Source organism: Eretmochelys imbricata, chromosome 3 (assembly GCF_965152235.1).
Source record: "Eretmochelys imbricata isolate rEreImb1 chromosome 3, rEreImb1.hap1, whole genome shotgun sequence".
Taxonomy (NCBI): Eukaryota; Metazoa; Chordata; order Testudines; family Cheloniidae; genus Eretmochelys; species Eretmochelys imbricata.
Window position 1 is genome coordinate 155,339,632 of NC_135574.1, and position 17,187 is coordinate 155,356,818.

A 17,187-nucleotide genomic window follows, 5' to 3' on the forward strand; every position below is an offset into this window, starting at 1 on the left:
CACATTTAATTCAGCCCTTCCACCCCCAATACAGAGAATTAAGCCACCCCACACCAACACGGAGAATTAAGGCCCAGCCCTACCTCTCTACACAGTTCCATTGCTGCTGTCCTAGGCCCTTGCTGGTCTCTTCAAGGAACAGAGAGGAAGCCTAGCTGCCAAAAGCAGTTTTCCAGCAGTAGGGGCAAAGTTGGAGGGAGCAGGGTGAGCCAGTACATCTTCCACAAGAAGGAAGGGATGGAACCTCCCAGCCTGTAAAAGCCCTCTTCTCTTGTGAGCAGACCAGCTGCCTACCCCTTCGTCTGCTTAAAACCAACTGTGGTCTCCCACCTCTCTTCTGCTTGTACAGGAGTGAGAGAGGATTGGGGGCCTAAAGTTGCTCTAAGGGAGTCTCCTCAGACTTCCCCTACCCCCACAAGCAGGCTGCTGCTGCTCCTCCTCCTCCTGTAGCACACCACCATAGCTTGTGGTGCAGGGCATGAACGTCTACTGCGATGAAGAAGGTCTCTCATTAGGTGATACACCTGGGAAGCATGAGGGACAAGCAGGACCATGTGGGTGGCAACCTAGGGGAGAAGTGAGGTTTCTGGCAGGAGATCCCTGAAGGGGGAGAAGAGCTGCCCCCTGATAAGCCACCTATAGTTTCTCAGAGTAACAGCTCTCATGTGAGAAACTAGAGGTGGGAGCATGTGTGTCTCTCCCCTACAAGTAAGTAAATATGAAAGGGAGCCATGCCAATTGTTAAGGCTGAACTCAGTCTCTGTGTAAAACAGAGGGAGCTGAGACCATCTTGAAGTGCAAGTCTCCAAACAATCTTATCTATGGACTAACTATCAGACTCTCCATGATGTGGCAGTTTGGAGAGCAACCACTACATCTTTGGGCTTTGAAGAATTCTATACTTTTCAAAGTTAAAAAGGTACACTAAGGAAATCAAGCAGAGGATTATCAGGAAATATTTGCCAGGAGACATATTCTGAACTGTCCATATGTAGAAGATACATGGAATTCCTTTTCTTAAACATTGTATTAACCTTTTGCTGATGGAAAGAGATTGCTGATCAAGAGCTAGATGAGGTCAGTGCTGCAATTATATTTCATATCCCCTTCAAACACGTCTTTTTCAGTATGAAAGAAAAGAGTTGATAAAATGATTTGTTGCTGAAATTGAGTCTTTTAGAAGAATAATTAACCTATAATAACTATTCTGGCCTCGTCTTAAGACCCGAAAAGTAATCCTTTCTCATTAGCTTCAAGTTTAATTAGCATCAATAACGAAACCTCCCTCAGAAATAACCATACCATCATGCTCCCTAATGACTACATAGTTTAATACACAGTGCTACTAACAAAGGCCATAGGGCAGTTTCTGAAGACAGAATTTGAGGCCCCCAACAGACCAAAGTTATCTTAGTTCCTCTTGAGAACACAATTTAAATCACAAAAAAATAAATCTGATGCGGAACATACCCAAAAGAAGATTTGTCTAAGAGGTAGGAGCTGAGAAACAAGGTTTTTTGAGGGGAGGGGTGTAGGATCTAGGCAGGCATAGTTTGGTGTTTAGAGAACAAGATGGTGGGGTTCTATTCCTGACTTGCTATATAATCCTGGGCAAATTACAGAGACATTCTATGGCTTAATTCTCACTTCTTGGCTGGTTGGTGAGAGTAGAGTGTAACAGTATTTGACATTCTCTATGAGAAGACTATCCTGCACTTGCAGGCTGGTTTAATTATCTAACAAAGTTTTTTCCATCTCTAAATTTTATGAGCAGTCTGTAAAATGGGTATAAATACTCAGTATTGTCACAGGGCTTCTGAGGCTTAATTAGCACCTGCAAAGCATTTAGAGATTCTCAGATGAAAGGCATTCTAAAATGCAAGGCATTTTGGTCCATGCAATTATGCCTTTATTTAATGGGAGTTGGTAGAAGTGAGAGAACCCAAGTGCATGGATTCTAATCTAAGTTCTTTAAAAAAGTCAGAACCTCCATATGCTCAAGTGTGTCATAAACCTTATAGTGCTTACGGCTAAGAGATTGGAAAAAAGTGACAAAAAACATTTGAAGACATAACAGCACTAAAAATAGTGTGAAAAGAAGGGGGGGGGATCTATATTTGCCAATGCACATGGCATTGACAACTCCACAGGAACTTTGCCTTCTACTTTGCAATATATATATATATGAAGTATAGATTTACCTCTCTACAATTAAAACAAAAGGAACAAGTGCATGGGGCCCCCCTATAGCACTCAGCAATGACAACTTATGCATCTGTTCTATACAGGGGGCAGGCCTTAGGGAAAATGGTACCCTGGGCAAACTTGCCCCTGACTCCTGTAGGTATGGCACCCTCCTGGGCTCCCCACCCTCCCTTCCCATCTAACCCCTGCACGGTGGTCCCTTCACCCTAATGCCTGCTCCCCCTCCTTCACTCCTAATCCCTACACCCCCTTGACTGCTCCCCCCCCGAGCCCCTAACCCCTGCACTGTGCCCCCTTTGCGCAGAACCTTGCATCCCCCTCCTGCACACACGTGGAGAAACTGACCTGGATACACAAAGCAGCTGGCATTGCTGCTCACTCGCCCACTGGACTACTGCTCCTCTGCCCCACGCAGCCCTAGGGAGCTGTGGGGGGAGAGGGGGAGAGAGCAACGAGCGATGTCGGGGCTCCCTGTATCCAGGTCACTTTCCCTGCGGGCTGTGTAAAGGGAGGGCAGGAGAGCAGCAGCTCCTGATGCCTCCACACAGCCCAGGTGGGGAAGTGACCTGGATGCAGGGAGCCCTGGTGTGGTGTTGGGGGGAGTGTGTGTGCCTGAGTGAGTGAGAGTGCGCTGTCTCGTTATGCAAAAAGAAAAGGAGTACTTGTGGCACCTTAGAGACTAACCAATTTATTTGAGCATGAGCTTTCGTGAGCTACAGCTCACTTCATCAGATGCATCGGATCCTTTTCTTTTTGCGAATACAGACTAACAAGGCTGTTACTCTGAAACCTATCTCTTTATGGAAGCACTCAGGGTCAGGAGCCTGAGCCAGGCTCGTTAAGACACAAGCAGCTGCCAGCAGCTCCAGCCCCGGAGAGTACATCCACATTCCCCCCGTCCCGTCACCCCAGCTTAGTGGAGATCGGGTACACGGGGAGGGGGCCAATTCACCATCAGCCCCCCTTTTCAGAGCAGACAGGAGGACGCTCCCAATCCGGAGTGGCCAGGGGCAACTGCAGGGACGAGCCCGGGGGAGTGGGACAGGAAGAGCAGTGACTCCGGAGCACCTGGCTCTGGCGGCTGGTCGTCCAGCTGCCCCCTCCCCTGTGCTGCTGCTCGCCTGCCAATAATGACGCGTCTCTGCAGCAGGTCCCATAGGAACCCAAAGCGGCGCACAGCGCCCCCTTCGGCAAGCCACCCTGGGTGGGGGGCCCATACAGCCTACCCCAAAGGCTGGCCCTACACATCACCGTAGCAAGAGACTATCCTCACCTACTCAGTGTGTTTAGAAGCTCTCTATCCATGGTCTACTTCCTGGTCACCTGCTGCAGAATCACATCCTTCCCGCAGGCCCAGCCCATGAGTTGAAAATGAGATTGCAGTTTTCTCCAGGTGCATAAAGTTGCAGGTGTGAAATCTGAGAGCTGCTTGTTACAGGGAAGATGTGTGCGGGAGGCGGCTGCAGCTGTTCACTTGACTACAGTATGTTAAGGCATGGGAAATCCAAGTCTGAAACAGACTTAGCACACCTCTCCTTCTTGGACCAGCATGGAAGTGCAGCCCACTTTGCCTTACTCACAGCTTATGGATTGCTTGATTTTGCTGGGACCAGAACTGGAAATATCAGTGGAAACCTATTCTCATGGTGTTTCCAGCAATTACCAGAAGTCTCATGTAAAAAGTCTATTTTCTGAAGATTGCCAGCTCAGTTTTGCCCTCAAGTGGTTCTGATGGTTTGAAGCCTTCAAATACCACTTCTCAGATGGGCCATGGAATCTCAATCTCTCCTATTTAAATTGTTCCATTTTAAATCAGTAATTAAATATTACTTGGCCCAGAGAAAGAATGATATTCAGGTGACCTAACCACTGAGCTGTAGTGGTGCCAGATCCCTGGTCAAATCCCTTCTCCTCAACAAACAGAGGAGAACTTAAACTAGTTGTCTCCCATACCCCAGGTGAGCACTCTAACCATGGCGCTGAAGATTAAACATTTGCCAAAGTCCCACACATAGAAGTCAGACAATATATCCAAGGCCCAGCTCCACAGAAGGCTCTTAGGTGTGGCAATGGTGACCACTGCAAAGCCAAACAGTTAAGTGCCTAGAAAAATCACACCAAACACCACCTCAGCAGATTTGTGTAGCTAAAAGGTGGCCTCTGAGCATACCCACTGGATTAGGCTCCACATAAGTTAGGCAGAGGAACACCTATATTCCCCTGGTTAATGGATCACTCTGGGGCTTAGGTGGGAGATAGGCATCCAGATGCCGAGAGTGAGGCAGCAGTGTGAGGTAAAAATACAGGTGCTTAGGGAACTGTTACTGCAAAAATTTGGGCACTGAGCAAAATTGTGTGCCTACAGGGTCTTATTGGAAAACCCGGGAGATGTTTTCAAAGGCCCCTCCCCCAGCCAAGCAGGAGGGACCACTGGACCCAGGGACCAAATGAATGCAGGGGACGACTAATGAGAAAAACAAGGACTGAGGTGAAGGTCATAGGTCCAAAACGAGGGTACCGGCTGGGGACACCTAGCAGAGAATCCCGGACAGCGCCCACTGCTTCTCAAAGCTGTCAAGGGAGCCAGCGGATGCTGCGCAGTGGAACACTGCCCGGATGTGTAAAGGGTGAGGCAGCAGCCCAGTGGGAGTTTCAGGGATTGCAGTGGTACCTAAAAACATGACAGGGGTGTTGTGCCGAAATACCTCTGTGGAGCCAGGACTGAATGCTTCAGTTTGGTCCTAAAACAGGGTGAAATTTCAGAGGATTGACTTCCCCCACCCCAAAAGAAGAAATATGAATTTGTTATGCCACAGCAGGCATGGTAGACAAAAAAACTGAGATTACACTGAAGTTTCTGAGGTTTCCTATCACACAAAAGTTAGGTGTGGGGAAGATGTATTCTGATTAGCACTGGAAGACTGTACATCTGACTGTTTTTTTCTACTTAGAACTTACAAAAACCTTGGAGTTCAGACTGTAAGATTCATGCTCTCTCTGTAACAGCCTCATGAACAATAAGGCTTTGTGCCAATATGATGGCAGCTTTCCTTTAAGGATTTCAAAAGGTGATTAAAAGTTATCCCCACTTTACTTATGGGGAAGGTAACACACAGATAGATGCCGGACTTACAGATTTGCCCAGTGTCACACAGCAAGTCAATGGCACAACTGCATACAGAAAACCCATCTATCCTGACTCAAGTTGACTGCTCTAGCCACTAAACAATACTGCCTCCAGCATGATCTGTCTGTGTCACACACTCCATGACGACCCACACCCCCAGTTAATATAGTTGCATGTAGAGTAAGTTAGCACAGAATTTGATTCTTAGTTTCCCCTCTGTGCAGCACCTTGACATTCTCTGGCAAATATGTGCTATGTCAATGCAAAGTATTATTCAGTAATCTGTTCTTGAAAATCAAGGATCATTTTCACCTTCAATAAACAGACTTTCCCAAGCTTGCCACCACCTCTGTACAGTACTTTGTTTCTTTACAGTGCCTATTCTATGGTAATAAATTGGCTAATTTAGTATACCACTCCCATCTACTGGATGCAATCAGAAGTACTTAGTGTGTCAGAAGCCCTATATTGCTAGCAGCTAAAGGGGATTCTCTTTTAGTACAGTTGACAGGGGTTATAGCTTCAGGAAGATCTAAGGTCTGGCCATGCAGTCACAGTGAATTTCTGAGCAACCATGCTGTGCAGCATAGTGACAGCCATGAAATTTCTAGACAGACACTGTCATAAATCAAAATCCTTATGTATATGAGACTTTATTCTCAAAATGTGTTTCTTGCCTAAATATTTAAACACATAAATAACCTCCAGCCATTCCAACTTGTCATTTTAAGCTTCCTGACATTTATTGTTTGGAAGAGAAGAAAGGTCAGACTTATCAAATCTGCATTTATGCTTCCATGACATTTTTCTCCAACCAAATTTTTCTGAATTAGAGAAACAAGACAAATGTGGCACATTTCAGAAAGGACCTTTCTGAGCTAGGCACTTCAGTCTGTACAGAGGCACTTATCTCTGAAGATGATTCAGAAGGACAGTACTGTGATCCAGGAGATAGAGAAGGATTTGGAAGTCAAGAGACCTGGGTTCCAGCTCCGCCATTGAATTGCCATGTGCCTGGTCACTGTGCCATGGTCACTGAAGCCAAAAAATTTCAAAAAGTGTCTAAGTTTGGGTGCCTTAAATTTTGAGTGACCAGCCTGGGGCAGTTGGACCCTGATAATCAGAGATGCTGAGCCTCTTTGCTTCAGTTGGAGTTGTTGCAACTCAGCAATTCTGAAAGAAACCAAGCCCAAGGTGTCTCAATTTGGGCATGCAACAATGGAGGCACCCAACATTAGCCAACACTTTGAAAAATATTGATCTTAGCAACTGAAGCAAACAGATGTTATCTATACCAAGTGTGACGGGGCAAGGCCAGATGGCTATAGAAAAGTAGTGGGAGTTAGATATATTAGCTCCAGGCTAAACAAATCCCTGGTACCAGGATAAGTGAAATGGCAGCTGCTCCAGGTCAATTAAGACACCTGGGGCCAATTAAGAACTTTCCAGAGGGCAGGGAGAATGCTAGGTTGATTGGGACACCTGAAGCCAATCAGGGGCTGGCTGAAACTAGTTAAAAGCCTCTCAGCCAGTCAGGTGCATGTGCATGTCAGGAGCTGTGGAAGGAAGTTGTGCTGTTGGAGAGGCTGAGTAGTAGACACCATATCAGGCACAAGGAAGGAGGCCCTGAGGTAAGGGTGAAGTGGAGCTTGAGGAAGTGAGGGCTGCTGTGGGGGAAGTAGCCCGGGGAATTGTACATGTCATGTTTCTAAAAGGTCAGCTACCATAGCTGATACTATTAGGGTCCCTGGGCTGGAGCCCAGAGTAGAGGGTGGTCCCGGGCTCCCCCCACCTTTGCCCCCTGATTAATCACTGAGACTGGGAAACAACAGAGACTGTGCAAGGAAGGATAACTTCTCCTCACCTCCCTCGGTGGCTTATGATGAAAATGGCTCAGTAGACTGTGACCCTTGTCTCTAGAGAGAAGGGTTACGTGGAAGGTCACAATGAGCCTCTGAGGCTAGCGAAATCTGCCAGGAAACGTGGGACCCACGGAGGCAAGAACAGAGCTTTTTCACACAAGATATAGATAACATGGAGATAATGATGCTGATCTTCCTATGAACTCTGTGGATAAGTGCAAAATACCATTAGTCTTTTCTCACCTCTTCTTTCTATAGCTGATTCACATGTGTACGGCTCACAGGCAGATCATGATTTCTCAAATAATGTTCACACAAGATGCACTGTGAACCAAGTGACCTGACTAAGTTCAGATACAATTCAAACACACTATGCAAAACAGATTTATCAATTGACTCTGATTTTTGAGCAATGTCTTTGCATTTGTAGAATAAAGTGTTCAAGTCTCCCACCACCCCTGGTGAAGGAGATATTTATTCCCCATTTTTACAGCTGGAAGAAATAGAGCCACAGCAAGGCGAGCAGGGAAAATGTATTAAGAGCATGCTGTGACTATTCATGCAAATAAAAAACCGAATGTGCTTTATCTATATTTGTGCCCCTTTTGTGTTTGCTTGCCATAATTTTAGTGCATGAGTTCACTGGCAGGAATGTTCATGTGAGTTTTAAGCAATAGCAAAAGGAAATTTGCAGAAAGCAAAACTGAAATCAAACACATATATTTGCATCAGAAACTGATTTTAATGAGTGCTGCCCCAAGTGCAGACAAGAAAAGCCCCAATTTGCACTGGTTGAGCTTACTTTGGCTTTAAGCACTGGTAAATCCAACTGGTGCAAATTGGGGCTTTCCTTGGGGTTTGCACTGGTGCAGTTACAGTGCCTGCCAGCCACTGACTACTGAACCCCAAGTCTAGACAAAGAGTCAGGAACTAGGGACGAACCACTTGCTCTACAAGGAAGCACTTCAGAAGCTATGCTGCAAGGGGTTGATCCACTGAAGTTAATGGGCGTTTTACCATTGACTTAAGTGGGAACAAAATCAGGTCCCAGGTACCTAGCTGGGATTTAGGAGAATTACTGACAGACACTAATGAGAAGGTGATTGAACCCCCCCTGCCCTTAGGGCACCTGAATTCACTATTGCCCAACCCCAGATTTGTTGTTGGGAAGCAAATAGCAACAAATAGTAAAGTAAAGACAAAGGTACAAATATGAGTGAACTCCTGACACCACTGAAATCCTTGGCAAAACTCCTATTAACTTCAATAGGGACAGTATTATACCCACACAGTCCAGTTTTCATTCACACAAAGGCCAATTTAAAAAATATTTTTGCATCCCTTTCTCTCTACCAAAATGATGTAAAGGGCCTTAGTGTAAATGAGAATCAGGCCCATGGCAGCAGCACCCCGCAGCAGTACAGTTTAGTTGCTTGGAAAGTGTCAGTATTTCAATAGCTCTGCTAGGGACACCGCTATGTAGTGAATGCTGAGAAGACAGCTGTTGTTTCAGACATGACATGTGGCAAGTTAGTATAATTCCATGTGAAGACCACAGAGCAGGAGAAATGTGTCTCCCGGCCAGGGAGGGATAAGTTATGCATTGCTATTTAAAAAAATATAATTGGAATTTTAAATCTATTTTATGAATGGAAGTACTTTGGCCTTTTGAGGAAGGCATGAGTCATTTTCATCCCACTGTGCCCCCTTTTTAATGAACATTTCCCACCTTAGCATATGTAAGTAGTAATTAATCACAGGAAGTTATTTTACAGGCATCACAGCTTATTAAATCTTCTGACTAGACTCCCAAGAAACCCACTTAACATTTGTAGACCAGGTGTCCTACTGTAAGTGTGCTGACTACCTGTGATGTTAATATGTGAGAGAATGTCTGCTCTAGTAATTAGAGCATAGTGGATTACCTGCGTAGCTGTAGATCCATTGGTCATGCTACTAGACCTCCTCTAAACTACCCTGCTCCATGCTGCCACCATGGTGTCTTCATGTCTGTTCACTGCATGTAGGGGGACATTCACTCCCTGCAAAGAGAGCCAGCACAAGGCCTATACACTACTTAAATCCCACTTATGTCCAGGTGTGTATTCACCCCAATTGCAGTGGAACTGACATGGATGGATCTTACACACAACCTGCATAAGTAATCTGTGGCCAGTCTCTGTGGCACCACAGAGCAGATGATTTAGGGTTGATTCAAGGAAGGGTTAGTAGCATGGCCAATGCATTCACAGCTATGCAGATCCACTCTAACTTCTAGACCACATACCCTATCATGACTACAGAAGGCATAAGTAGGTCCTTAGTGGTGCATAGGTGATAAATAGACCTTCTATTAAGGGTGAAATTTCCATGTCCATGGAAGTGGGGCAGTAATTTAGCCCTGAGAATTTTTGCAGGCATATTTTGTGGAAGTTCCTGTAAACTTTATGGTTTGTCTACTGAACAACAATGGTTCCCTTAGTACCATCCTTTATTAATTTTTTTCTCTCCCACCCCCACCACAATTCTGTGTGGAAACATCTCTTGGCAAGACTTGTTAAAAAGGGGGAGGGCTAATTCACTAAATAGCCTTGAGTGGGTGGGACAGTTAAAGAATAAAGCAAAGCCAAACACAGTTTAGCCACGTCTGGCTCCCTCCCCATCTAATCAAAATTTAATCTCCGACCATTTGGCAAAAATATTTAATTATGTCTGTACAGGTGTGTCTACACTGCAATTATACCTGTGGTTGGCCCATGCCAGCTGACTCGAGCTTGCAGAGCTCCGGCTAAGGGGCTGTTTAGCTGCAGTGTAGATATTTGAGCTCAGGCTGGAGCTCAGGCTCGAGGACCCTGCAAAATGGGAGGGTCCCAGAGTTCAGGCTGCAGCCCAAGGCCAAATGTCTGCACCACAGTTAAACAGCTCTTTAGCCAGGGGTGACAAATTCTTCCTAAAAGTGGGGGGAGCGAGGACCCCCCTTCCATGACCATGCCCCTACCCCTTCTCTTCCCCCAAGGCCATGCCCCCCAGAGCAACTGGAAGCCAGAGCCAGGTTGGGGGGCCCAAGAGAAGCCCCCAGCCTGTGGCCCTGCCCCTGGGTCCCTCACCCAGGGCCAATGGAGGGTCCTCGGCTCCCTACAGCTGCCTGCACAGCTCTTACCAGTCTGGCCTGGGGTTGAGGCTCTGGGAGATGAACAGCTGCAGCTGGACCATGGAAAAAGCCACCCAGGCAACTCTGGAGATCCAGGGATCCTCCATCTGTCCTATGGGATGGGGACATGGGTCGGGGACTGCTCTTGGGTGCCCCACCCCAGGCAGGTGGAGGGTCTGATGCAGCTCCCCGGGCTTCTTGGGCTGCTCCTACCAGAGCTTGGCTCCACCTTACTGCCTGGCCAGAGCCAGAGCCTCAGGGGGAAAGAAGAGGGGCACAGGGCCAGGCCCGTGGCAAAAAGTGGGAGGGCCATGGCCTCTTAGCCCCCTGTGTTCCAGTGCCCCCACCTTTAGCCCGAGCCCCACAAGCTTGAGTCAACTGGGTGTCTAATTGCAGCATAGATATACCCTATATGAATTACAGTCCTGGGCATCTCCGTATTACGGTGAGGTAATGAAAACACATGAGCTATCTTGGCATAAAATCCAAGTGGAGCCAAGGCTCTGTAGTTTTTAACCATGGTCAACACTTTCCCATCACCTGGCAGGGACCTTGCCAAGCCACATCACAGTAAAAGCCTTTTCTTTGCTAGACTTTCATACTGAGATCACTAATACATACTGATCTCCAGTAAAAACAAAAAAAAAAAACCCACACCTTCCTATGGCCTTTTGTATTGTAAAACTTCTTAGGGTTTGCCATCTAGCAGGGGCTAAACCTTCAGCTGCCTTCTTCACTAGGAGTGTAACACCAGTTAGCTAACATGGGTTCGCTTAACACAGGTTAAAAATAACTTTATTCCTACTGAAGACAAGCCCAGACACTGCAGCTCCCATCACTGCTCAAATCAGTGGAGCAAAATTGTGGAGAAACCATGTCCCCAGTTTCAGGTAGGATCTTGGCCACAGCAACACTGAGCTGTGTAAGAAACTGCAAACAGGAAGCTGGGCAGAGGGGAGGAGGGAGCTGAGCAGAGGGAGATTGATAGTTTATTTCGGGTCAGGGGTTACTGGAATGGATTGAAGGACCAACAAGCCTTAATTGTTGAGACTACCTTTGGCAACATGTCTTCACTGTACTTACCTTGGGGTGAATGTACCTTAACAGATATCTCGGGGCTTGCCTTCTAGCTCAGGCAGTGGTGGGTACCTCACCATGTAGCACAGAAACAGTCATTTTGTTGCATGAATGTGGAGCATGTTAACTCAGGCTCAACCATGGCTTTCTTCTTAAACAGTGAAGACAACTCCTTTAGCAATCTCTTCACTGAGGGGAAAAAAGTTAACAAAACCAGCAAGATAACTAATCTGGGCTAGTTGTAACACTGTTAGGTCTCAGTGGAGACAGCAGAGAGTTTTACTATGATGTAGCTATGTGAGGTCAGCCACAGTGGGAGGGGGAGAGAATCCTACCTAGCTATATCATAGTAAAAGCTACCTGTGTTTGGTCTCCATTAGGATTTTACAGCCAGATCAATGACCTGTTTTAGTTATCTCGCTGTAAGAAAAAGCTCACTTTTTTTGGCAGGTCCGTTCAGACCAGGCTTTGAAAGCCCAGTCTGATTTCACTTATACCAGTGGAAATCTGAAGAGGGTCCCCTAAAGTTAGTTTCAACAGATTTAAACTGCTGGCCCATTTTTTCAGTTATGAGCTCAGAGCTGGCTGCTTCAGCATTGTGCTTCAAGTCCCAGTAGTGACTTGTCTTTTCAGACTCTACATAAGTATATTCTGCGGTCCATTAAATAAGCTACCCAACTACTCTCCCTGGGACAAAGTCTTTGGCTATGCTGTCCATTGGGGCTTATGTTCTTTCTGTAGGAGACAATGAAAGAAAGCTAGTATTAGAGCTTAAATAATTGTGGGTAATAAGAAGAAATCTCCTTTACTGACGCAGAACAAAGACCTTTTATCTGAGGGAGTCGAGTTGTCCTTACGTAGCTTGCTTTCAGAGAACTGAGAGGTGGACGCAAGAATTTATGCTACACTGTTTCATTAGAGAAGTATGAGTGCTAACAGAGCTGTTGTCCTCCCTACTGCTTTGACCTTTGCAATGCCAGTTCACGTTAGACTCCTTGGATTCAAAAGGATGAAGTTAATTAAGCCCCACTTTATATCCAACTGAAGGAGAATCAACGGCATGCTCATGCCTTATATTTGTTCTGGGCATTTGCTATCACTCTGTGTCCCTTCATCATATTAATGCCTCATTGTGTTGGTATCAAGTGTATCAATGTTTTTGCTTCGTTGTGGTTGGTGATAGAAGAGAACCTGGAAATCACTTGTTTCACTCCATTGAGCTTTGCCTCCGTTATTACCAAATACATACCCCATTTCTCCACTTTATAGACCCGGATCCTGCACTGTTTAGGTCAGTGGCAGCATTGCCATTGACTTCCAGGAGATCAGGACTACACTATGGGTGAGTAGCTGGACTTCGAGTCCTTGTGTCTGAATGAAATAAACAAACTCAACCTGTTTAACAAAACAGCTGGATGCTTTCTACATAATCTTCCCCACCGCGATCATCCCCTGACACATTCTGTTCTACTTAAGAATCAAAAATCAGACAAGAGGAAAAAGCTCCAACTCGGATTGATTTTTCTTTACAAACAATCAGGTGGGTGGAAAAGTGAGGAATGTAGCATTTTGCGCCCTACTGCTTCTTAGAGGGATACAGCCCATTCGTCAAAACCAGGATTAACCCCACAGCAAGTCTCTAGTTCCTTTCCCCTCTTACTTAATAGAAGGCGGCATTCTCTGGCCACTAGTCCCACTGGAGCTGGGGGAGATAGGAGAGCAGGGAAATCTCGAGCGAAGATGTTTAAGCAAGGCTATATTATTGAATCAGCACGAAACCTCTCGTAGGGCTCCCGGGGTGTTCTGGGGCCAGCAGAGCGTGTGGTGGGAGACTTCCAGGGAGGATCCCCCAGGTATTTATTTTTGACCAAGGACATTTGATGCAATCTAGTGCGGTCCCAACACAACACGCTCTTCAGACGTGTCTTTGAGGAACCGGAGCGACAGGTCCCCTTTGCAGGGCTAGTTTAGTCGTGCCCAGAGGGATGGTACTCTGGAGGCGCAAGGAAGCCCCCCCTTTCCCCCCCCCCAACTCAGAAGGTGTAAACACCGGCTGTGGGGAGAGAACAAGGACTTGGATCCCGTCATGTTTTCCAAACTTTCCCTAGCCTCAGTGTAAGGGAGACGCTAAATGGGCAGAATAACTGTGGCCCGATCAGCCCCCAGCTCAAGGGGAAGTTCTCAGGGCTAGGTGGAAACATTGAGCTTATACGGGTGCAAGTCATAACGCCAGGGTCTGCGACGCAACTGCTTACCTCTCCTGGAGATCTGAAAGAGAAGGCGGGGCTGGGAGGCTCTGATCGCCGCGGATAAGCTGGTCTCCCTGCCCAGGAATGCCGCCTTCCTCTCAGGCATCAGCCGGATTCTCAGCCTTCCTTCTCCGGAGCGGATCCACCAGCTGAACAGCTCCGTGAGGTTAAACTCCAGCTCGCCCGCAGCTGGCTCTGCTTCTTCGCCCGCTGCCTGGGCCGGGTCCCAGGCGCAGCCATCCCGCAGGCTCCCTTCTCCCACCTCCAGCACCAGCTGCTTGGCTCGGCGGAGCTTCCGCACCGAGCCCCCTTTCAGCACCTTGGACAGGGCTCGAGCCCGGGCTGGCTGCTGCGGGGATCCGGCCCTGGGAAGCCAGGAGTTCGCCGCCCGAAGCAGGGGCGAGCACTCCAGCACCAGGCTGCAGCGCGCCTGGAGCCAGCCCACTGCTTCCCCTCCGCCCAGCAGCAGGTCCCGCAGGTAGGTCCGGAACAGGGAAGGGACGATGAAATCTACTGCCAGGCTCTTCCTCTGGAGCCGGGAGAAGCTGGGGGGTTCTCGCTGCAACGGCTGCCCAGGCCGGGAGCCGGCGAGAGGGGTCCTCTCTTCCAAGCTCAGGGCTGGGGGGAAGGAGAGGAGGACGGTGGCCACAAAGAAGGGGGAAAGGCTGGCAGCTTTCATGTTAGCATGTGATGGGGGGAGAAGTCACTGGGTTCTAGGGGATCCCCCCGACTCAGTCACCAGCTGGATTCACGGGGGTTCCCGGGTGATCCTCCGACTTCCTCACTTGCAAGAGCTCAGGGGAGCCACTGGATCCCTCTACTCCGTCACCAGCAGGAGCTGCAGGGAGCCAGGGGAATCCCTGGATCGCCTCCCCTTCCAGGAGGTGCTGGGACTGCTCCCTTCCGCTCGGGCACCCCCAGGACCCACTGGATTCCTAGCAATGCCTCCTAGTGGATCACCAGCCAGATCCAGGCGACCCGCTGTCCTCTCTCACTGGAGCCCGCCGCTGGCCGGATGCGTGTGTCCGAGCCCGATGTGCAGACGCGAAGGGACGGGTGTCTCTTCTCACACTCCTCCGCACATCTGCACTACACGGCCATTCACAAGGGCGGCTGGGCGACAGGCGTGTGGGCTGGCCCGCTCCCCACCCCCTCAGCAGCGCACACCTTCCCCAGCGGGCAGCCCCAGCTCGGCTGCTCCCCTGGAAGGCAGGGCTGCGTCTGGGGACGGAGCTGTTCCCATCCCCGGCTAGTTGCAGGGAGTCTCTCGCGCGCCTCGGCTGCTCGCTGCGACACTTCTTCTTGCCCGACCCTTTGCAGGAGCAAACCCCAGGCTGAACTTCAGGAGCTGCCCAGCTCCTGTTCCCCGTTCCCCTCCCCTGTCACTGGCCGGAGACACCCTGCTCCAGCCCGGCGGGCTGCGCCTGCAGCGCTGAGCTGGCCCTGGCCTTGGACGGCTCCTGGTGGCTTTCTGGAGTGACTGGCTGCTGGGGGGGAGAGGGGACCGCAGTTTGCGGGGGTCCCTCTCAGTCTCAGCCCGGCTCTCCAGTGCCTCCCCTCAGCTCCCTTGGCCAGCTCCTGCTGGTTTTCTGGAGTAGCTGTAGCGGCTGGTGGGGCGGACGAGCTCAGCTACTGGGTCCCTCGGCCGGGTCCCTGGGCCAGCTCCCTACGTCTCACTCCTCTGGGCACCTTGAACCATCCCATTGGTGGAGCCGCTGCGAGCGTCCGTGGAGGGAGGGGGCGGGAGGCTGGGTGAGGGGCTCAGCAGCTTCAGGCCCCTCCGGCAAGCTGCAGCCGCCCGGCGGTCTAGCGTGGCAGCCGCCGCCGCCGCCGCCGCCACTCCTGGCAGTCCCTGGTTCACAGCTGCCTGGCCCGCTCGCGGCTGCTGCGAGGGTTTTTTACAGGCTCCAACTACCCGCCACAAGCCAGGTATTACCCTGCCACCGCTGACGTCACGCCGGAGTCCTGCTCCCACCAGCCAATGGCGTGTCCCGGGGACATTATTATTCAAATGATCTGAGAGAGGGAGGAGGCTCAGGAGGGCGGGGGAGCGCCTTCATTGAGAAAAGCACTACGACCCCCGCTCCGTGTGACTGCTGGCGGGCTGTTGGAGGCAAACGAGGGCCTTTGGCGGGGAATTGGCAATAATGCACTTTCCCTGCCTATGCATCCAAAGATTGAGCGGATCAAGTACAAGCACAGCAAGTTCAGGACTCGAAAGGATGAGATCGGCGAGAAGAGGCGTTTAGTTCACCACCTCTGTGATCCGCACCGTTGCATTTCATCTGCGGAAATGACTTTTAATGACAAGAAATTGTACTGGGGTGGGAGGCGAACACATTCCTCTAGTGCAGTGGTTCCCAAACTTTAACAAGCTGTGAACCCCTTCCGCGAAAATGTCAAGTCTGGCAAACCCTCTCCTAAAAATGAATATTTCCAGGGATTTTCTTCTTCACCTGAGTATAAATTATAAAAGCAGTAATCTTGGAAATATAAAATTTGTTTTTTATGACATGCTTATTACACACTAGGACAGCTCTGTCCACCATTAGGGAATTTTTTCCCTAGAACCCCCTGTAACATTTCATGAACCCCAGTTTGGGAACCACTGCTCTAGTGAAGAAAGCAGTGCCATGTGGTCTACTGGAGCGAGTATGGGACTGGGGGTGGGAGGAGATCTGGGCTCTCTTCTCACTACTGCTACTGACTAATTTCCTGTGTGACTTTAGGCAAGTGTCAGGTTGAGATTTTAAGGCAGGTGTTTTCAAAGGAGCCTAACCTCTGTGTCCCCATTTCCACACCTGTCAATAGAGTGCAAGCTCTTACTTTTCAGTCTTTAAAACATCTGTAAATGTAGCATTCATGCCTCCATAGCAGAGGGGCCCCCTGTAAGACCCTCTATGCATCATGTGATGAGTAATAGCCTCTTCAATGGGCTGAATTTCACAGTGATAGTTATTTAGATTTATAAAAAAGAGGGATTATTTGTAATTCATTTTGAAATCCTGGAAAGATTTAAATGTTGGAAAGAGGTTACTGGTCTTGTTTTGTAGGTTGACCCCTACATTGAAAGTAAGAGTTAAAAAAAGTTACTCACATCCACCCTAATTGAATTGGCCTCATTAGCACTGACCCCCACCCCCACTTGGTAAAGCAACTCCCATCTTTTCATGTGCTGTATATTTATACCTGCCTACTGAATTTTCACTCCATGCATCTGATGAAGTGGGTTTTAGCCCACACCCAAATAAACTTGTTAGTCTCTAAGGTGCCACAAGGACTCCTCATTGTTTTTTTATTAAATGTGTTTTTCAAAACTAGAAATGTCAGAATTTGACATTGTTTGGCTTCTTTTCTTTTCAGTTATTCCCCCACACACTTCATCTCCTATTTGTCCCCTTCCTCTCCTATTCCCCCCTCCCCCACCATGTTATTAAATGCAATAGAATGAATGATGTCCAGGGCTGTTTGAAAGAAAAGTGAAATATTCCTCCCCCACCTTCCATTCTCCTTTTT

General features: G+C 48.5%; 1 protein-coding gene across 1 annotated transcript in view; it reads right to left on the reverse strand.

Moving 5' to 3' along the window:
* The window catches only part of ALK (ALK receptor tyrosine kinase), a 537,956-nt gene extending 523,606 nt beyond the window's left edge, over positions 1–14,350 (reverse strand). The window contains exon 1 of the mRNA XM_077812189.1: positions 13,678–14,350. Coding sequence (XP_077668315.1) covers positions 13,678–14,350 — 673 coding nt within the window. The remainder of the gene's footprint in view (positions 1–13,677) is intronic.
* Positions 14,351–17,187: the final 2,837 nt, after the last annotated feature.